The 23,140-nt window shown below is 45.7% G+C and overlaps 2 protein-coding genes across 4 annotated transcripts; one reads left to right on the top strand and one right to left on the bottom strand.

Annotated features, from left to right (window-relative positions):
- Positions 1 to 57: 57 nt before the first annotated feature.
- Positions 58 to 13,590, bottom strand: zgc:194242 (uncharacterized protein LOC100005854 homolog). Of its 3 annotated transcripts, none has more exons than XM_056272923.1 (4): positions 13,539 to 13,590; positions 6,888 to 7,144; positions 2,426 to 2,606; positions 58 to 1,423 (listed from the first exon to the last, which is right to left on the bottom strand). In XM_056272923.1, exons 2-4 carry the CDS (start codon positions 7,140 to 7,142, stop codon positions 1,200 to 1,202), a joined length of 660 nt encoding a protein of 219 aa, XP_056128898.1. In that variant the 5' UTR covers positions 7,143 to 7,144; positions 13,539 to 13,590; the 3' UTR covers positions 58 to 1,199. The 3 variants fall into 3 exon arrangements, with proteins under 3 accessions (XP_056128898.1, XP_056128895.1, XP_056128897.1); XM_056272920.1 differs by having other exon boundaries at positions 13,445 to 13,562; XM_056272922.1 differs by lacking the exon at positions 13,539 to 13,590 and adding an exon at positions 11,638 to 11,695.
- Positions 13,591 to 13,597: 7 nt separating this feature from the next.
- Positions 13,598 to 23,140, top strand: etv7 (ETS variant transcription factor 7). The gene is made up of 8 exons (XM_056272919.1): positions 13,598 to 13,923; positions 14,249 to 14,306; positions 14,529 to 14,693; positions 16,665 to 16,847; positions 18,153 to 18,296; positions 19,560 to 19,702; positions 19,835 to 19,935; positions 21,687 to 23,140. The coding sequence occupies exons 1-8, from the start codon at positions 13,843 to 13,845 to the stop codon at positions 21,910 to 21,912; spliced, it is 1,101 nt and encodes a 366-aa protein (XP_056128894.1). The 5' UTR covers positions 13,598 to 13,842; the 3' UTR covers positions 21,913 to 23,140.

Below are 23,140 nucleotides of genomic sequence, written 5' to 3'. Positions count from 1 at the left end.
AAAAAAAACCTTATTTTTTCATTTTTAGGACACAGTGTTAATTAGATGGAGATTAAGTGCAGATAAAAGTAAAGTTTTATTTGTGGAGCACATTTTATACAGAAAGGCAATTCAAAGTGATTTACATAAGGCATAAAGCATAGAATAAGGCCTTCTGATTTACTCCATCAAACCACCACTTTCTCATGTCAACTTCCCTTACATTTTATTTTATCTATTTTTTACAATGTCTTTTGAAATGTGCTATTTTGTTCTGTATTTCTTATTTGATTAGTGTTGTGTGTATGATGGCCCTCCGGCGGCCTGTCCCGGGTGTCTCCCCGCTTGCCGCCCAATGACTGCTGGGACAGGCTCCAGCATCTCCATGACCCTGAGAGCAGGATAAGTGGTTCAGATGATGGACAGATGGATGGATGTGTAAGGCACGTTGAGCTGTCTATGTGTATGAAACGGGACACACAAATAAAGTTGTCTTGCCTTCGCTGTGACCCCTCAGTAAGCAGTAGGGGGGAGGTCTCCATGCTCTTTAGCGTCACCGCAGCCAGAGGCTTGAATAAAACACACCTTCTATTGCTTTCTATTGCTACGGCTTTCATTGCACCACTGTCCAAAGAACTCTTTTTAATTGTACTTCCCAGATAGCATCCGGATGTGGGCCACTTCAGGCACTGATGGCCTTCTTCTGGCCCTGACAAAATGGATGTGAGCCTGAAGTGGCCCACATGTATAATAGCAAATATGGCCCAAATATGCCAAATCAAATGTGGGCCTTTTTTGGGCAAAGATGTGGTGCTCTCGGCAACATGTCATCTGGATGTGACCCTGAAGTGGCCCGTGTGGTAAATGGTGAATATGGCCCAAATATCACAAAACACATATGGGCCACCTTTGGCAAATATGTCGCACATGTAGCATTGCTATGGTTTGGTTCTGGCCCAGATCTGGCAAACAGGAATGGATCACCCAAGTGTCATCATTCCACGTGGTATGTGGGCCAGATGAAGTGTTGGGTGTGGGACGGGTCCGGGCCAAAGCAACTTCGCTATCTGGGTAGGACATTCAATCAAACAACAGCAACCATGGATCATCATTAAAATCACCATCCAACGTCAAACGGAGGGTGGTGATCCCTTACCTATTTTCATCTTCTACATGACAGAATATTTCTTTAATGCGCTCATTACCACAGATCATACTCATTAAACCGTGGCAGAAGCCTTGCCGTCTTGTTTTAAGGCAGTGGCGTAGATAGCCTGGAAGGTGAGGTTGCCGTGCTGTTCGTCTTCCATTCTGACGTCGATGAAGCCCGAGTCCCTCAGAGCCTCCATGTAGACCTCCGGACGCCAGGTGTACATCTGCAGTATCCGCAGTGATGCAAAGTGACTCACTCTTTTCAGCAGCATCGTGGTCACCATAAGACCCCCTGAGGAACCAGAGAAAAACTTTTAAAACTTTTTTTTTGATTCCCCCCACCCCCCTTTTTCTCACCAGTTGTACCCCACTCTTCCGAGCCGTCCCGGTCGCTGCTCCACCCCCTCTGCCGATCCGGGGAGGGCTGCAGACTACCACATGCCTCCTCTGATACATGTGGAGTAGCCAGCCACTTCTTTTCACCTGACGGTGAGGAGTTTCACCAGGGGGACCTAGCGCGTGGGAGGATCACGCTATTCCCCCCAGTTTTCCCTCCCCCCCGAACAGGCGCCCCCGACCGACCAGAGGAGGCGCTAGTGCAGCGACCAAGACACATACCCACATCCGGCTCCCCAGCCGCAGACCCGGCCAATCGTGCCTGTAGGGATGCCTGGCCAAGTCGGAGGTAACACGGGGATTCGAACCAGCGATCGCCGTGTTGGTAGGCAATGGAATAGACCGCTACACTACCCGGACAACCCGTGGGGGAAAACTTTCACTTGTGAAACGTGCAGCCCAGAATCACCAAATCGTTTCTACTGTATGCTTTAACCTCAAAACTTTTACTGTGTATTTCCACTATTTATCCCTCTCCTGCCAGCCATTCCTGATTTTATGCTCTCATTTTCACTTTTACGTTCCCATTCGTGGATTATTGTTCTTGTGCTGACTTGCCGAGTCAGTTTCCTATACGTACTCTGTACATATGGCAAATAGAGTGATTCTGAATAAATGGAGATGTATAATGAAGAAAAACAGAGTCATCTCCTGCATAAGTGACAGGAGGCTCATATAATGCTCATCTTCCCATACAGTAAGTGTAACGCGCATTCAGCAGAAGCATTAGTGAGAAAATATAAAAGCAAAGAAGAGATTCTTTGAAAGATGCTGTGAAGTTAGCCAGATATATATCACAGAATAATGTCACCGACATTTCCCACAATAACAGACCTGTTCTGCTTTACATGTGATTGTAGCTGGACCCTTACACCTTTGAGTGTCGGCTCTCTCTTACCTGGTTTCATCACCCGGTGTACTTCAGAGGCAGCTTTCCTGAGGTCCGGCCAGAAGTAATAGCAGTTGCAATGAAAGACCTTGTCTACGGTGCTGTCTGCCATTGGCATGGCCGCCACATCACAGTGGTGTAGTGTCACCTTTCCACTGGCCACGAACTCCTTCACACGCTCGCCAGCCATCTGCGAGAGAGGAAAGACAGAGGAAGTGCTCAGTATTGTGTGAAATGATTTAGCAACACTACTCCAGCTTGTCCCATGCACACATGACAGGTGTAATGACCTGCACGTCTTAATACGGTGTTTGCACTGTTGCACACATGAACACAGGAACACAATTACAGTGTACAACAGTAGATGTATGTAACTTTTACCCTTTGGCATACTGGTATGCACAATATTGAAGCCGCGTATCGACATTTCCAGCCAATGGTGGTAGACGAAGCAGCACATGGTTTTTTGGTTGACTACGATTCCCAGAAATTCTGTTTAATTTCACCCGAATGAGGTCCATAACAATCATGGATCACGGCCTCCAACACTGACTTTTGTTTATAACGAACAAAATCAAAGTAATTGATTTAAATTTAACCGCTGGGATAGGCTCCAGCATCCCCCGCGACCCTGAGAGCAGGATAAGTGGTTTGGATGATGGATGGATAGTATAAATATAACATACACTGATGAGCCAAACCATTATGACCACCTAACTAATATGTAGTTGGTTCTCCGTGTGCCGCAAAAACAGCACCGACCCACTGAGGCATGGACTCTACAAGACCTCTGAAGGTGTCCTCTGGTATCTGGTACCAAAACATTAGCAGCAGATCCTTCAAGTCTTCTAAGTTGTGAGCTGGGGCCTCCATGGATCAGATCTGTTGGTCCAGCACATCCCACAGATGCTCAATTGGATTGAGATCTGGAGGATTTGGAGGTCAGGGCAACACCCTGAACACTTCATCATGTTCCTCAAACCATTCCTGAACAATGTGTGCAGTGTGGCAGGGCACATTATCCTGCTGAAAGAGGCCCCTGCCATCATCTCAGCAATCAGGAACATGTATTTGTCATTTCATTCCATGCACATGCACACATAAAATGAAACGAAATATCGTTTCCCCCAGCCCAAAGACAAAAACACATCCAAGCCAAAAGAATACATATATCCAAACTCCAAAAAAGAAAAAAAGAAAAAATCTACGAAAACACACATATCCAAAAAAATCACCGTCCAGGAGAGCGAACGCCAGGATGACTGTCGGAACTGCCGGTCTGGATGGGCTAGCAGCTAGCTTAGCCTGCCCCGCTTCTGGGTCCTGTCAGACCGCCCGAGGAGGCTCTAGGCAGGGCCATGGTCCCTGGGCCCACTAGATACAGCAGAGCAGGCTCCCGCAGCCGATCCAGCGCCAGCTCCCCCAGCCAGACACCTTCAACACATCTCCCCACACTCCAAATGACGACACTTAAAACACAGGTCAACGCCAGGCGAGACCGCCGCCAGACCACCCTCGGTGTTATCGGAACTGCCGGTCTGCATGGGCTAGCAGTTAGCTTAGCCTGCCCCACTTCCACGTTCTGTCAGACCACCCTCGGTGTTTCCTCCTCGGGCGCAGCTCCAGGCAGGGCCGTGGTTCCTGGGCCCACAGGACGCAGCAGACCAAGCTCTCCCAGCCGATCCAGCACCAGCTCTCCCAGCCACAAAACGAAAACACAAACGTACTCAGACGTGGACAAAGACACTGCATGGATGGTACTGGGTGAGGCCGCCGAAAACGAAAGATCGCGCCGCCATCTTCCCACACTGGTACTGGGTGACGCTGCTGCAAATGTGAATTCATGTAGCCATCTTCCCACACTGGAAGTGGACCACCATCAGGGAACACAATTGCCATGAAGAGGTGTACCTGGTCTGCAATGATGTTTAGGTAGGTGGCACTTGTCAAATTAATGTCCACATGAATGGCCAGACCCATAGTTTCCCAGCAGAACATTTTCCAGAAATCACACTGCCGCCATCGGCTTGTCGTCTTCCCAGAGTGCATCCTGGTGCCATAATTTCCCCAGGTATGCTAGTCTATAAATAAGTAAAACATGTCACTTTCTGTGTGCCCATAAATATTTCGCGGAAAAGCGCAGGACATGTTCAGCAATCAACAAACTGTAAATTGGCAAATACAGGTAAAAAAGTTTGCTTTTTAAACACACACACGTGTGACAAGTTCAAACGGTAATACACTGATGGTCTGCTACAGTGGATTCGTGGTTTGAGACCGCTTGGAGCCCAGTGGGAGCTCATGTTCTGTTGAAGATCGTTGTCGGCGGACAAACTGATCATACCATCAAGGATCTGCAAAGTGGCCTTGGTCAGCTGACCCGGGATCGATTGTTCATGCCTGCCTTTGTGCAGTATCTCATCTTACCAAGATGGCAAGCTTAGAGTCATTGCTTATGGCTCTCGCACATTAATGGCAGCTGAAAAGAACTATCATCTCCATGCAGGCAAGCTAGAGTTCCTGGCTTTAAAATGGGCAATCACTGACAAGCTCCGTGATTATCTGCACTATGCGCCAACTTTTACTGTGTACAGTGATAACAAACCACTCACCTACATTCTGTCGACTGCAAAATTGAACGGGATCACTTCCAGGTGGGTTGTCGAGTTGGCTGATTTCCACATTACGATTAAGTACAGACCTGGGAGGGAGAACAGCGATGCCAGTGCTTTGTCGAGAATGCCGTGGGATGTAGAGTCACTAATGAGAGAATGTTCTAAGCAGCTGCTGCCGAGCACTATTGCTGCCACCATACAAGCTGTTGAGGTACAGAAAAAGTCCCCTGCAACATGGTCGTTCATAGCTGAATCCGGCCTCAGCCTCAGCCGAAAGTGAACCAGCCGCTGCGTCAATCACAACACGAAAGTAAGGAGTTCAGTGCTACAGCCTGGTGAGCGTGTCTTGATTAAAAACTTGACACCCAGAGAAGGACCAGGTAAACTCCGGAACTATTGGGACGATACAGTTCCCACAGTTGACTTGACTCGACAAATGAGGTCTGAACTGCCAATTTATGAAGTGAGACCTGAAAAGGGTAAGGGACGCTCCAGAGTTCTGCACAGAAACTTACTAATGCCCTGTGATCACTTACCTTTTGAGACACAAACACAGTTGGCTAAAAACGACAAAAGGAAACGGAAAGAGAGACACCAGCCTGCATCTCAAACTCGGGAGCCTGATGAGGACAGCGGGGATGAGTATGAACTTCATTATGAGCGACCCTGGGCCCCCATAGTGTCAGCAGAAAGAAATGAGACATCTGGTGAATCAGATATGGAACTTGAACACAGATACCCACCGGCGGAGGAGAGAGTTGAGGAGAGAGAAATGCCAGCGCCAGTTGCACCACCAGCACAGCCTCTTGAAGGAGATCAGCTGGAGGAGTTCAATGTGCCCGCTGAGAACCTGCAAGGTGATGAAGTAAACTTACCTGCTAGGAATTTGCCTGATGGGCACTCACCACATGCCTCTCCCTCAAGTACTGCCGCTGAGCCTGAGAATCCGCCTTACCAGCAACCACAAAGAGAGAGACACCCACTGAGACATATGACCTATGATCAGCTTGGCATCCCTGCCTGCTACAGTGCCCAACCAGCACCTCAGATGTTACCTGTTTACCCAGGACTGGTCCCATGGCTGCCGCCCTTACAGCCATACTTCTTCCAGCCCCCCTTCATGTATGGACTCAAGCAAACGTGACCTGACAGACTTGACATGATTGACTAAATCCATGGACAATTCAGAGACTGTTAATACAGGCACACCGTTGCCATGGACAAATTCATGGACTGTTGACATTGACTAGTGCCCTGGACAATTCCTATAGTCCTATGGACTGTTACTATAGACTGTCACGGGCAATCTGCAGACTGTTTATACAGATCATCGCCATGAAGGACTAATGCACTGCCAAAAGACTGCTCATAGACTATTTATACAGTGGCTAGTCACCAGACGTGGACTGTGACCCTTGACCTTTGTTTGAGTCCCAACTCACAGAAGAAGATTGTCAAAGACAAGTTCACAAGAGATTGTAAAAAAAAGAAAGAAAGAAAAAAATGTCGGGATGACATTTATTTTGTAGGGGTGTGCGTGACAAGTTAAAATGGTAACACACTACAGTGGATTCATGGCTTGAGATGGCTTGGAGCCCAGCGGGAGCTCATGTTCTGTTGATGGTCGTCGTCGGAGGACAAACTGTGATCGTGCCATCAGTGATCTGCAAAGTGGCCTTGGTCGGCTGACCTGGGATCGATTGCTCATGCCTGCCTCTGTACAGTGTGGGGGGGGGGCGCTCATGCTATTTTCTCCACTTGTGATAAAGCATTTAGTGGAGAAAAACTACGCCGAGTCACTGTCTTTCTCTTCCCCCTCTTCAGGGGTACAACACACACACACACAGTCATCTTACCTTGTGCATGTACTCCGAATAATCCACTCCTATGAGGTGGCCTGTGGGTTTGGTGAGCAGTTTGGCAGCTGAAAGCAGACCCACACCCGGACCATGACCCAGTTCTAGCACCGTCTCCCCCGGCTGGATCCCACAGATCTTCACCGTGTTCACCTCCAGAGCCCGGTTGTGTTGTATGAGGAACTTACTGACCAGCCAGCCTAGCAACGAGCTGGATGGGTGGCGCAGCTGTTTCCCAAGTCTCTCACGCCACATTTCTGGAGTACGAGAGAAGAGAGATCACATTTTATTATATACCTCCACATTAAGAAAATTAAAAACTGTTAACGTCCACCGAGGTTTGTGAGAACAGATAAATGTGCTCGAGGGTCAGCCTTAAAGAGAAACCACAGAGTTTTAACACGATCTCTAAACGGAGGTGACAGCTCATTAGCAGCCGTAACATTGTCGCGTCTCTGAAACGACACAGAGGTCCAGTACAACTGAATGTGGTGGCCTCCAGTACTACTATCATCATATACTATGATACGATTACTTTGTAGAAAATGTACCACTACTTCATATTGTACTACTATGATATGATTTATACGCAGCAAATGTTCTACTACTACTCCTAATATTAAATGATTAATGTACTACTACTACTAGGTATGAATTCTAATGTACTTGTACTACTTCATATAGTACTACTGATATGATTACTTTGTAGAAAATGTACCACTACTTCATATTGTACTACTATGATATGATTTATACGCAGCAAATGTTTTACTACTACTCCTGCAGTACTATTAAATGATTACTATGTACTACGACTACTAGGTATGAATTCTGATGTACTTGTACTACTTCATATAGTACTACTATGATATGATTACTTTGTAGAAAATGTACCACTACTTCATATGTACTACTATGATATGATTTATACGCAGCAAATGTTTTACTACTACTCCTGCAGTACTATTAAATGATTACTATGTACTACGACTACTAGGTATGAATTCTGATGTACTTGTACTACTTCATATAGTACTACTATGATATGATTACTTTGTATAAAATGTACCACTACTTCATATTGTACTACTATGATATGATTTATACGCAGCAAATGTTCTACTACTACTACTATTAAATGATTAACGTACTACTACTACTAGGTATGAATTCTAATGTACTTGTACTACTTCATATAGTACTACTATGATATGATTACTTTGTATAAAATGTACCACTACTTCATATTGTACTACTATGATATGATTTATATGCAGCAAATGTTTTACTACTACTCCTGCAGTACTATTAAATGATTACTATGTACTACTACTACTACGTATGAATTCTAATGTACTTGTACTACTTCATACAGTACTACTATGATATGATTACTTTGTAGAAAATGTACCACTACTTCATATTGTACTACTATGATATGATTTATACGCAGCAAATGTTTTACTACTACTCCTGCAGTACTATTAAATGATTACTATGTACTTCGACTACTAGGTATGAATTCTGATGTACTTGTACTACTTCATATAGTACTACTATGATATGATTACTTTGTATAAAATGTACCACTACTTCATATTGTACTACTATGATATGATTTATACGCAGCAAATGTTCTACTACTACTACTATTAAATGATTAACGTACTACTACTACTAGGTATGAATTCTAATGTACTTGTACTACTTCATATAGTACTACTATGATATGATTACTTTGTATAAAATGTACCACTACTTCATATTGTACTACTATGATATGATTTATATGCAGCAAATGTTTTACTACTACTCCTGCAGTACTATTAAATGATTACTATGTACTACTACTACTACGTATGAATTCTAATGTACTTGTACTACTTCATACAGTACTACTATGATATGATTACTTTGTAGAAAATGTACCACTACTTCATATTGTACTACTATGATATGATTTATACGCAGCAAATGTTTTACTACTACTCCTGCAGTACTATTAAATGATTACTATGTACTACGACTACTAGGTATGAATTCTGATGTACTTGTACTACTTCATATAGTACTACTATGATATGATTACTTTGTAGAAAATGTACCACTACTTCATATTGTACTACTATGATATGATTTATACGCAGCAAATGTTCTACTACTACTCCTAATATTAAATGATTAATGTACTACTACTACTAGGTATGAATTCTAATGTACTTGTACTACTTCATATAGTACTACTGATATGATTACTTTGTAGAAAATGTACCACTACTTCATATTGTACTACTATGATATGATTTATACGCAGCAAATGTTTTACTACTACTCCTGCAGTACTATTAAATGATTACTATGTACTACGACTACTAGGTATGAATTCTGATGTACTTGTACTACTTCATATAGTACTACTATGATATGATTACTTTGTAGAAAACGTACCACTACTTCATATTGTACTACTATGATATGATTTATACGCAGCAAATGTTTTACTACTACTCCTGCAGTACTATTAAATGATTACTATGTACTACGACTACTAGGTATGAATTCTGATGTACTTGTACTACTTCATATAGTACTACTATGATATGATTACTTTGTAGAAAACGTACCACTACTTCATATTGTACTACTATGATATGATTTATACGCAGCAAATGTTTTACTACTACTCCTGCAGTACTATTAAATGATTACTATGTACTACGACTACTAGGTATGAATTCTGATGTACTTGTACTACTTCATATAGTACTACTATGATATGATTACTTTGTATAAAATGTACCACTACTTCATATTGTACTACTATGATATGATTTATACGCAGCAAATGTTCTACTACTACTACTATTAAATGATTAACGTACTACTACTACTAGGTATGAATTCTAATGTACTTGTACTACTTCATATAGTACTACTATGATATGATTACTTTGTATAAAATGTACCACTACTTCATATTGTACTACTATGATATGATTTATATGCAGCAAATGTTTTACTACTACTCCTGCAGTACTATTAAATGATTACTATGTACTACTACTACTACGTATGAATTCTAATGTACTTGTACTACTTCATACAGTACTACTATGATATGATTACTTCGTAGAAAATGTACCACTACTTCATATTGTACTACTATGATATGATTTATACGCAGCAAATGTTTTACTACTACTCCTGCAGTACTATTAAATGATTACTATGTACTATGACTACTAGGTATGAATTCTGATGTACTTGTACTACTTCATATAGTACTACTATGATATGATTACTTTGTAGAAAATGTACCACTACTTCATATTGTACTACTATGATATGATTTATACGCAGCAAATGTTCTACTACTACTACTATTAAATGATTAACGCACTACTACTACTAGGTATGAATTCTAATGTACTTGTACTACTTCATATAGTACTACTATGATATGATTACTTTGTATAAAATGTACCACTACTTCATATTGTACTACTATGATATGATTTATACGCAGCAAATGTTTTACTACTACTCCTGCAGTACTATTAAATGATTACTATGTACTACTACTACTAGGTATGAATTCTGATGTACTTGTACTACTTCATACAGTACTACTATGATATGATTACTTTGTAGAAAATGTACCACTACTTCATATTGTACTACTATGATATGATTTATACGCAGCAAATGTTTTACTACTACTCCTGCAGTACTATTAAATGATTACTATGTACTACTACTACTAGGTATGAATTCTGACGTACTTGTACTACTTCATATAGTACTACTATATGATTACTTTGTATAAAATGTACCACTACTTCATATTGTACTACTATGATATTCTGGGAGTTATGGTGTCTTAGGGAACATGAAAAATGAAAAATTCCAGCTATAAAACCTCACAGATGAACATCACATAACATAGCTAAAACTTGGTCTTTCCTGTCCCTGGCCGTACAGAAACTCTAATAAATGCATTTATTTCATCCAGACTTGATAACTGTAATGTTCTGTTTTCAGGTCTGCCACATAATAGGACTAAAAGTCTTCAAATGTTTCAAAATGCTGCAACTAGAATATTAACTAAAACGAAAATTGACCATATTACACCAATTCTTGCCTCCCTTTATTGGCTGCCTATCCTTGTTAGATCAGACTTCAAGGTGCTTCTGCTGGCTTATAAAATCTTAAATGGGCTTGCCCCAGCTTACCTGTCTAATCTCTTTATACTGTATATTCTACCTCGAGCTCTCCGCTTTCAAAATAGATTGATAGCCAAAAGAAATAGTATAAAAGCAATTTCAAATGAGAACAGCGCAAACGATAGTATAAATCTCCAGGAGGGTAAGACTGTGACCAAGGGAAAACAGGATGCATCACAAACAGGCTTCTAAGTAAGTCGTCGGGCAGTCAAAACACAGAGAGAGTTGTGAGCTATGGTCATCAGGCAGTCCATAAAGGAAGAACATTTGTGCCACATCAGACCGTATGCAAAAAAAATATATTATTATTAAAAAATATAACATTGTGGAGTTAGAAAACAACGAGACAGGAGACGTGAGAGTAGACGTAGTCGAGGTAGTTTACTAGCTCCAACTTTACATGTCATATATTCGACAACGACACTGAACTCTCTGGACCGGAAGCGGAAGTGCATTCTCTCTTAGGTGAATGTCTCTAGTTATATAGATGTGGGTCACCACACAGTGCAGGAATCCCGTTTACTCACCACACAAAACAACACCGAGACTGCTCAATCTCTCCTGGCGACCTGCTAACAAGGCTGACCCCGGAAACACTAAGCAGTGCCTACGTCATCACTCTGCATGTCTGCCTTAAAGGAGCAGCAGCCCCTGCTGAATCTACCCTCAACTGTGCATTATATCGCCACTATGTGATTTATACGCAGTTAATGTTTTACTACTACTCCTGCAGTACTATTCAATTATTACTATGTAATACTCCTGCTAGGTATGAATTCTACTACTTCATAGTACTACCATGCTATGATTATTTGGCAGTCTCTGACCCCGGTTTGCTACTTGTTGAATCTTTTTGTAAACCGATTTAGGCGTTTCTGCTAAACGAGTGAAAGAAAGTGTCGCCTGATCGATCTCCCAACGACAAAGACACGTGGCTGCAAATCATCGCTCCACCCTCTCCCCCCACCCGTGTGGCTAAATACTGTAACGTGCATTGCAATACTGTAACATGCATTGCAATGCTGTAACGTGCATTGCAATACTGTAACGTGCATTACAATACTGTAATGTGCATTACAATACTGTAACGTGCATTGCAATACTGTAACGTGCATTACAATACTGTAACGTGCATTACAATACTGTAACGTGCATTGCAATACTGTAACGTGCATTGCAATACTGTAACGTGCATTACAATACTTAACGAGCACTACAATACTGTAACGTGCATTACAATACTGTAACGTGCACTGCAATACTGTAACGTGCATTGCAATACTGTAACGAGCACTACAATACTGTAACGTGGATTAAAATACTGTAACGTGCATTGCAATACTGTAACGTGCATTGCAATACTGTAACGTGCATTACAATACTGTAACGTGCATTACAATACTGTAGGTTACCTGGAGTCGGTCAGTAATGTTCCCTTTTTCTTATTGACAAGAATACAAACGATACAGGAACACTGGGCCTACACTATATCATCAGACCAGTCAACTATAAACAACCTTACGCCTTTACAGCCGATGGTCATAACCAAAGTAAATACAGAAAATGAATGAACTGTAGTATTAGCAATAATAATGATAATGTTGAAAAAAAATAAAGCACTTTTTTTCCCAGGGGGTAAATTTACAGTGTACATTAAGTGACCATGTTATAATGTAAGCGAGCATTATATGTTTTGACTGCTTTTCTGTTTGGGCTTCTGGAAACGGTGGCCACGTGTTTCTCAGTTTCTATAACTGAAGCAGGGGAGGATGGGTTATTATTGAAAAAATGTACTTTTACGGGCGTGAAATTTTGCAAAAGAAAAAAAAAAGATTTCCGTAAAACCGATTGTTTACTTTCACTATTTTGTGTCATGGAAACCAAACAATACATATTCCCGTCTACGGGAGCGATGATGACAGACTTTGGACACGACAGGAGCTTCTGGTCCCGCCCAGAGGTTTCTGCTTTTAAAGCTGCGGTCCCAAAATAAACGCGCGATTGTCCCGTTTTGAGTTTAGCGTAAAGAACAACAGGGGGTCTCTCAGCAACGTCCCGAAACGAGACGGAGCTGCGTGTGCGCATGCGCCGAACGGTGACCCCCCCCTCCCCCCTCTTTATTGCTCACACACAGGCGCTCGCGCGGTGAGCTTGCGCCGTGCGCCTTCTCTCCCTTCAATCAATCAATCAAGTTGCATTTTATACAGCGCTTTTCTGGCTGTCACTCAAACAAACATATAAATAACAATAACAACAATAATGATGATAATAACAACAACAATTATAAACAATACAGCAGGGGACAATGACAAAAAAAACTTTCTTGACCTATACCTTCAATTATAATCGACCGACTATTCAGCAACAACGACGACGAACGAAACATAAAAAAAAAATTAAAACAAATAAAATCAAGTTCGCGCATAACTTGAACCGTGGTCAAATGTGAAGTAGTGCTTTGCCCGGTGTGTCCTCCTCCTCCTCCTCCTCCTCCTCCTCCTCCGTCCGGCTGCCTCCTGGTCACCCGGTCTCGCGCCCCCTCGGAGACTTGACTTCTTTCGTTTTCATTTCCCGGAAGGAACGCCGCGCGGACGCGCGGCCCTTCGACGCCCCACCTGACGTCGCGTGCCCGCGCTCCCCGGGGAGCGGCGTGGGCTCTCCTGGACGGATCCGGATCATGAGGCGGCTTTCGGCGTCGACGTAGGCTGAAGGTGCGCTCCGACCCGACGACCATGAGCGGGAAGGCTTTCCTACTAAGCGCACGGTCCGCTGGAGGCCGCCGGGGTCGAGCCACGGACACAATGTTTCCAAACGTGAGTAGGTGTGTTTGCTGTCCGGCGCGTGCGTTTCCGAGGAGGTGAAAGGTGCCGCTCGGTTGGCTCCCCGCTCCCGCTCGCCGGGAAAGAGAAACTTAACAAAAGAAAAGCTGAAGAGCAGTTGGTGTTGTAACTGTCGTGCGCTATCCGTGCGCGCGCGCGCGCGAGTATAGGAGAGCGCGCGCACGCGCGTGTATGGGCACGCACTGGCAGGAGGATAGAGGAAGCGGGCGTTTTTTTTGGTTGTTGTTCACGCTGTGAGTAATGTCAGGATGTGCAACTTTTGTTGATTCCCTCTGCCGTGCCTCCATTTTCCATTCAGCTCCCCCTGGCCTGCTCCGTCTCGCGGGAAGACCTGTGGCATCTGCCCGGACGGCTGCGTAAGTCAAACTCGCCTGGCTGCTCATAGTTAACTCCAGGGCGCACCTTGGGTTTAGCTTAAACATGCATAGCTTAAACAAGGGGGCACATGATGCAGACGGTGTGGTGTTTGTGACTGGGGAGACACGAACAGCGGGGCATAGACCACTCTGTACATGACTTGCAAGCGTGTGTGTGTGTGTGTGTGTGTGTGTGTGTGTGTGTGTGTGTGTCTTCCCCAGGAATAAACCCATCTCTGTGGGATAAGGAAGATGTTGCCCACTGGCTGCACTGGGCTCAGAGGGAGTACTCACTGCGTCGGCTGGACAGAGAGCAGTTTCAGATGAACGGACGAGCCCTTTGTCTGCTTACCAAGGAAGACTTTAGACGCCGGTGCCCAGGCTCAGGTGTGGAAATGAGTGTGTATGCCGAGAGAGAGAGAGAGAGAGAGAGAGAGGGCACCTAGATAGCAAAACTGCTGTGGCCCGGACCCGTCCCACACCCGAGACTTCATCCGGCCCACATACCGCGTGGAATGATGGCGCATGGGCGGTCCGCTCCTGTTTGCCAGATCTGGGCCAGAACCAAGCCATAGCAATGCTGCATGTGCCGCACATTTGCCAAAGGTGGCCCATATTTGTTGTGTGATATTTGGGCCATATTCACCATTTACCACACGGGCCACTTCAGGGTCACATCCAGATGACATGTTGCCCAGAGCGCCGCATCTTTGCCAAAAAAGGCCCACGTTTGATTTGGCATATTTGGGCCATATTTGCTGTTATACATGTGGGCCACTTCAGGCTCACATCCACTTTGTCAGGGCCAGAAGAAGGCCATCAGTGCCGGATCACTGCCTTGAAGTGGCCCACATGCGGATGCTATCTGGGCACTGTTGTGAGGAGGACGTGGTGTGTCGGCTTTTGTTTGTGCGTGAATCAGAGACGATGTTGTCCACGGCGTAATGTGTGGATACGTGGGAATTTGTCTTGGTTATCTGCACTATGACATGCAGCAATCCACAGCCCAGGACGGATACATGACAAAGACAACTCACATAGTGCCAGGACAGCACACACCAACTCTTCTTCTTCTTCTCCCCGTTAGGAGTCACCACAGCCGATCATCCATTTCCTGTCCTCTGCATCTTCCTCTTTGGCCTTCCTCTTCTCCTCTTCCCTGGCAGCTCTATATTCAGCATCCTTCTCCCAGTATACCCAGCATCTCTCCTCCACACTTGTCCAAACCATCTCCATCTTGCCTCTCTTGCTTTGTCTCCAAACCGTCCAACCTGAGCGGTCCCTCTAATATAATCGTTCCTAATCCTGTCCTCCTTCGTCACTCCCAATGAAAACCTTAGCATCTTCAACTCTGCCACCTCCAGCTCCACCTCCTGTCTTTTCATCAGTGCCACTGACTGTTAATAGACAATAAAACAAACTTTATATAATGCAACAACTTTTTTCCGGTGTGGGAAGATGGCGGCGTGAACTCACGTTTGCGGCGGCTTCACCCAGTACCGACTATGCAGTGTCTTTGTCCATGTCTACGTCCAAGTTTGTGTCGTTTGTGAAGTTTTTATTTTGATCTTAGGTATATATTTTTTTCGTTTAATGGCTGGGAGAGCTAGCGTTGGATCGGCTGAGGGAGCCTGGTCTGCTGTGTCCGGTGGGCCAAGGACCACGGCCTTGCCTGGAGCTGTGCCCGGAAAGGAAGCACCGAGGGCGGTCTGACGGGACGCGGAAGCGGGGCAGGCTAAGCTAACTGCTAGCCCACGCAGACTGGCAGTTCAGATAACACCGAGGGCGGTCTGGCGGCGGCCTCGCCTAGCGTTGGCTGTGTTTTTAGTGTCGTCGTGTGGAGTGCGGGGAGGTGTGTCGAGGGTGTCTGGCTGGGAGAGCTGGCGTTGGATCGGCTGAGGGAGCCTGGTCTGCTGTGTCTGGTGGGCCAAGGACCACAGCCTTGCCTGGAGCTGCGCCCGAAGAGGAAGCACCGAGGGCGGGCGGGGTGCCCTCGACAGCAGGGCAGGCTAAGCTAACTGCTAGCCCATGCAGACCAGCAGGGCCGACAGTCATCCTGGCTGGCGTTCGCTCTCTGGACAGTGATTTTGTTGGACTGTGTTGCACTGAGTGGACTGTGTTGTTAACTGTTTGTGTGTTGTTTTTTTTTTGGTGGTGTCATTTTTGGATGTTTTGGATGTGTGTTGATATCTTTTGTGTCGCACCGCTGTGGGCTGGCTGAAACGAAATGACAATAAGTTGTTCCTGATCCTGATAAAAGCTATGTTCAGTGGTCGGGATGAAATGAGATGTTGGTCAGAGGTGCTGAGGGACCTTAATGCAGGTGTAACGTAATAACTGTTGTCTCTTTTCAACCAGGTGACGTGTTGTACGAGATCCTGCAGTGCGTGAAACAGCATAGGATGGGAATGGCGGGCAACCCTCCGAATACACCTCCAACCCAGCCTGCGGTCAACCTGCTACTAACCCCAAATGTCAGCCAACAGACCCGCAATTACAGTCAACCAGGAGCCCCGACTCCCACTGTCAATGCAACCCAGGGTGGGAAGTTTCTTTCACAATATACATTAACAGGAAGTGAGGCTGTTTCACTACAGTGTGCCTTCAGCCACAACATTTTCTATTGCCGACATCAATAATGACAAAAACTTCATTTATTTATTTATTTTTTTCATTTGACTTCTTTTGTACAATCAGTAGATGGATAGATCGATAGATAGTGTCTGAAGAGGTTTGAAGAAGTTGTTGTGTCTGACAAGCAGATATGACAGAACAAGCTGGCAGCCCAGATAACGAAACTGCTGTGGTCCGGACCCGTCCCACACCCGACACTTTCATCCGGCCCACATACTGCGTGGAATGATGGCACTTGGGCGGTCCGCTCCTGTTTGCCAGATCTGGGCCAGAACCAAGCCATAGCAATGCCGCATGTGCCACATATTTGCCAAAGGTGGTCCATATTTGTTTTGTGATATTTGGGCCATATTCACCATTTACCACCCGGGCCACTTCAGGGTCACATCCAGATCACATGTTGCCCAGAGCACCGCATCTTTGCCAAAAAAGGCCCACATTTGATTTGGCATATTTGGGCCATATTTGCTGTTATACATGTGGGCCACTTCAGGCTCACATCCATTTTGTCAGGGCCAGAAGAAGGCCACCAGTGCCGGATCACTGCCTGAAGTGGCCCACATGCGGATGCTATCTGGGAGAAGACTTTTACCAACAGATAGTACAACAAACAAGTAAACTCAGGTTCAACCAGTTTTGTGTGTGTGTGTGTGTGTGTGTGTGTGTGTGTGTGTGTGTGTTTCTGACACAAAAGCACTGCTGACTCATTCCGTGTGTGAAACGGAGCTCAGACAACACTCACCTCGCCAACACCTACACAGGACACACACCGGTCCGGCACGATGACAATGCTCAGAATTGTAACTTGGAAGACGTAGTATACTTGGGCTCAAGTATCCACACACACCGTTTGTTGCCGCCGTGAACATGTGCTGTCTGTCTTCCGGGCTCGTAGGCAGCAGCAGGAGGTGTGCCAGCAGGGGCGTGGTGCAATGGACATAAAAGTCTTGATAACAGCTTTGTTGCACAAGTGTTCAGATTTTCCTCTTTGACAGTCTGCAATATAATCTTTATCACTTCCAATTCCCGAAACTCTGTCATAAAAATAAAGGCACTGTTACTTTCTCTCTGACTCGTATGACGGTTGTCGCGTTTTGTCGCTTTCAGACATTCAGCCGTCTCCTATAGCCAGCATCCCTCACCCTGTTACCTGTAACTAGTAGCCAATGATGATGGTTTAACTCTTTGGCTGTCTGCCTGTTGGTCTCTTAGATGGCTCAGGTCCCGTCTCCACGCCGCCCCTCCCTCAGGTCAACAGCGCTGCAAAACGTCGTCGCATCAGTGAGGAGCCTCTTAACTTGTCTGGTCGAGACCGTGCCGAGAGCCGAAGACCCAAAGCTCACGGCCACATCCCAGGTACACTTAAAGCCATACTTGGGTGAGCGTCCGGGTAGCGTGGCGGTCTGGTCCGTTGCCTACCAACATGGGGATCGCCGGTTCGAATCCCCGTGTTACCTCCGGTTTGGTCGGGCGTCCCTACAGACACAATTAGCCGTGTCTGCGGGTGGGAAGCCAGATGTGGGTATGTGTCCTGGTCAATGCACTAGCGCCTCCTCTGGTCTGGGGGGGGGGCAGGGTGAATTGAGTAATCCTCCCACGCACTACATCCCCCTGGTGAAACTCCTCACTGTCAGGTGAAAAGAAGCGGCTGGTGACACCACATGTATCGGAGGAGGCATGTGGTAGTCTGCAGCCCTCCCTGGATCAGCAGAGGGGGTGGAGCAGAGACCGGGAAAGCTCGGAAGAGTGGGGTGATTGGCCGGATAAAATTGGAGAGAAAAAGGGGGGAAGATCCCCCCCCCCCAAATAAATCATACTTTGGTTTCCGAGGTTTTTACTGTGTACTACTTACATACAGTCAGACCAACTCGTGGATATATATAATATATATTTTTTTTATGTCTGTGTGCCATTTGAAGGTAGGTTGAACTGTGAGTTTAGCCTACCAGGATCATTAGCAGCTGGTCTAACAAAACTAAATGAAGTAATTTCCGTATTTATAAAGTTGGTAGTTTCACTTATCATGCTTAACTACCTAGTAAACGGTGTTCTACATTCACATACAGCAACGATGGAAGACAGATATTAAGCTATGGTAAAACAGGAAAGCTGTTAACGCTAAGCTAACAGGGCCTAGCATGGTGCCACATGTCAGGGGGGTCATCTCTCGACTGGAGGCCTTTCTGTGTGTACTTTGCATGTTCTCCCCGCGCTCACATGGAAAAGAACCCCAATAAAAACATGCAGGAGGCTCTCCTGTCCTGTCCCTGACCACAACATGGAAGTCCACCAGGACTTGGTCCCGGGGCGCCGAGGAAAGGGCTGGTGCAGGATGGGGGAAAATGCAGAGGGAATGGTAGAAAGTATTAGAGATGGGCTTCAGATCAAGAGAAGGTGCATTTCCCATCTTTTGAGAGGAGCTGCCAACTGTCATCCAGCATTTAAGCTACGATAGGCTAAACTCACTGTTTATGTACCTTCACACTACATCCACTGAAATAAAAAGATATCCCCGGGTTTGCAGTAAACAGCAAACATTGATTATTGTATGTGTTGCTGATACCTGCGGTGAGGTGTTTCCATTTTCCAAACTTTTATTTTTTTTGGACTTGTGACCAGAATGCCGACTGCTGTGGGACTATGTGTACAAGCTCTTGTGTGACCCACATTATCAAGCCTACATCCGATGGGAAGACCAGCAGAGGCTGCTGTTCAGGGTGGTCGACCCCAACGGACTGGCTCGGCTCTGGGGGAACCACAAGGTCAGTGGATCCTATTGTGTCGATCTCTATGGTGCATGAACGCACCCGCGGATGGGTTCGATAGCAAAGGCAAACAAACTTGTTTATTACTTGGCACTGATGGTAACCGATAATCTTGTCTATTTTTCGCAGAGCCGAGCAAACATGACCTATGAAAAGATGTCCCGTGCTTTACGGCACTACTACAAACTCAACATAATCAAAAAGGAGCCAGGGCAGAAGCTGCTGTTCAGGTCGGTCGGTCTCTCTCTGCAACACACATGCTCACAAAACAATGCACCCACTCAAAACTTATGTTGAAGCCAAAATCCTATTTCCCCAAACCCAAAGATTAGCCCTAACTTAACTCAACTCTTACCCTAAACCAGGGGTGGGCAATCTTACCCAGAAAGGGCCAGTGTGGGTGAAGGTCTTTGTTCCAACCAAGCAGTCACACACCTGATCCCACTAATCAACCAGTAGAGTCTTTGCTGAGGAACTTGATTAGGAGACACAGGTGTGTAACTGCTTGGTTGGAACAAAAACCTTCACCCACACCGGCTCTTTCTGGATAAGATTGCCCCCCCCCCCTGCCCTAAACCCCACTTTGTCATGGTTGTGCGGTCTGGGTCATCAAGGCTCACCTGTTCCCCATTCTCTGACTGGCTTGCCATTTCTGCTGCTGCCCCTGCTTTGCTCACCTGTTCCTGCCCTGTTCACCTGTGCCCCATTTACCTGATTGCCCCTGCTTTACTCACCTGTTCCCCATTCTCTGACTGGCTTGCCATTTCTGCTGCTGCCCCTGCTTTGCTCACCTGTTCCTGCCCTGTTCACCTGTGCCCCATTTACCTGATTGCCCCTGCTTTACTCACCTGTTCCTGCCCTGTTCACCTGTGCCCCATTTACCTGATTGCCCCTGCTTTACTCACCTGTTCCTGCCATGTTCACCTGTGCCCCATTTACCTGATTGCCCCTGCTTTACTCACCTGTTCCTGCCATGTTCACCTGTGCCCCATTTACCTGATTGCCCCTGCTTTACTCACCTGTTCCTGCCATGTTCACCTGTGCCCCATTTACCTGATTGCCCCTGCTTTACTCACCTGTTCCTGCCATGTTCACCTGTGCCCCATTTACCTGATTGCCCCTGCTTTGCTCACCTGTTCCGCATTCCCCAATTGGCATTTCCGTTCCTGCCCTGCTCACCTGCGGCCCATTTACTTGATTGGCTCCCCAGCAGTTATATTGCCCCGACTCTTTGTCGGATCATAATGTTAACTTTTGGTAGCCGGATGCTACATGCTTTATCTTGAGCCTTCCTCGCTGCCGGTATCAATGTTCCTGTTTTGTGTTTGTTTGCTTTATTAAATAATTGTTCTAGCCCAGCCTGCCTCCACTGTCTGCATCGGGGTCCTCAGTTTCTGCTCCTGGTGTGGAACTTTAGCCCTCAGATGAAGTAAAAGCAACCCTGATTTAAACCCAAGCTTAATCCTGAGCCTGATTCTAATTGATCACCAGTATAGCTCTTGATACAGTTGTGTTCAATCGACCATCGTTTCGGCCCAAAGCCGTTGCCTAGGTACAGAAGGCAACGTTGTACCACTTAAATAAGTAATACAGCTAGTGGCAATCACCAGTAATATATAGAAAGCACAAAAAGATAATCAGTAGCTGAAATTACGCTGTACCAAAAACCAACAATCACCAAAATAGGTTGTAAGTAGTAGAAGACAAACGCCACATCTGGGTGAACAGTGTTTTCTTAACTTTGATACTAGACCCAAGCCTAACTATGACCCTAGTTATAACCCTTGCAGTTAACCTCCAACTCCTAACACAGAAATAACCCTTTTCCTCATGGGGACCAAAAAAATGTCCCCACGAGGTCGCTGGTTTGGACTTTTGGGATCCTTATGCGGTCATTTGGTCCCCACAAGCATAGACAAACATAAACAGCACACACATTTTTATTGTTTGCCCCCCCCCCTCCCCCTCTGGTGTCTCCCAGGTTTCTGAAGATCCCTAAGAACATCGGGAGACATCAGGTGGCGCAGGCAGCGTCTCCGGAGCACACACCACCTCAGGAGGAAGACTCCACGGAAGACGCTCCTCATGGGGACGAAGACTCCCTCAAACACCCTCCGCCTCAGCAGAAACCTAGTCCTCCACATGGAGATGCCGAGAGGCACTTCGAGCTTTCCCCCGATCCTCCAAAGCCAGCCGACTCGCCGTGAGCCAAATGTCCTAACTGGCTGTGGTGTGTGTGTACCCCGACTACTGCAGCCCCAAAGATACTACGGAGCTGCATCATCACTTAACAAAGAATAAGAGCGGGGACCTGCTGGGTCTTAGGGCGTCCATGCACCGAGGGATAAAGTAGTGGGTGGGATCAAATGGGGAGAAAGACCGCTACCTTTTTTTTTTTTTTTTGTCTTGCAAAGTGTGGGTTTAAAAAACCCCCCACCTGAGTACAGGGTACACATTATGTTTGCACTGCTAAAGAGCCGTTTGTGGGCATGCGGGTGGCGTGGCCATCTATTCTGTTGCCTACCAACACGGCGATCGCCGGTTCGAATCCCCGTGTCCCTACAGACACAATTGGCTGTGTCTGCGGGCAGGAAGCCGGATGTGGGTACGTGTCCTGATCGCTGCACTAGCGCCTCCTCTGGTCGGTTGGGGCGCCTGTTCGGGGGGTGGTGGGGGGGAAATAGCGTGATCCTTCCACGCGTTACGTCCCCCTGGTGAAACTCCTCACTGTCAGGTGAAAAGAAGCGGCTGGCGACCCCACATGTATCGGAGGAGACGTGGTAGTCTGCAGCCCTCCCCGGATCGGCAGAGGGGGTGGAGCGGCGACCGGGGTAGGCTCAGAGTGGGGTAATTGGCCAAGTGCAATTGGGGAGGCAAAAGGGGGGGGGGGGGAGAAAATAAAATGTAAAAAAAAAAAAAGCTGTTTGTTTTCTGAATGGATGCATGCATTACTATGAGCAGCATAAGATAAACACTAACAACCAAGAAATCCACATGTGTGTTACATGTCAGGGATTCCTGATAGATATGTTGTATTGCCACACATGCATGAACGTTCTTCTCGTGTACGTTTTGCCGGGAGGCCTAAAATTTGAAAACGACTTAAGTCAGTCAAACTCATTGATTTTGTAGAAAAATAGTGTAACGTGAGGTTCTGCTTTCGTCAGTTTGGGGGAGCGGTGGTATGGTACATTTATGAGAGCACTGCGGTGTGTCCTGCAGTTTATATAGAGTTCAGTATCTCCTGAGCCAGTTGTTTGTTCACTATGTGGTATAAATGATTGCATTGTTTTGCTTATAAATATCAGTGGGACGGGTACTGACCAGATACGTAGAACTTATTTGCATACTTCCCATCATGCAACACTTGTTTTTTTTTCTTCCTTCCCCTGTATTATTCAATCACACAAAAATAAAATGACGTCTTTCTCAAAG

Source organism: Lampris incognitus, chromosome 2 (genome assembly GCF_029633865.1).
Source record: "Lampris incognitus isolate fLamInc1 chromosome 2, fLamInc1.hap2, whole genome shotgun sequence".
Classification (NCBI taxonomy): domain Eukaryota; kingdom Metazoa; phylum Chordata; class Actinopteri; order Lampriformes; family Lampridae; genus Lampris; species Lampris incognitus.
The sequence above is the reverse complement of the archived record's forward strand: the minus strand, read 5'-3'. Positions and strand labels throughout refer to the sequence as shown.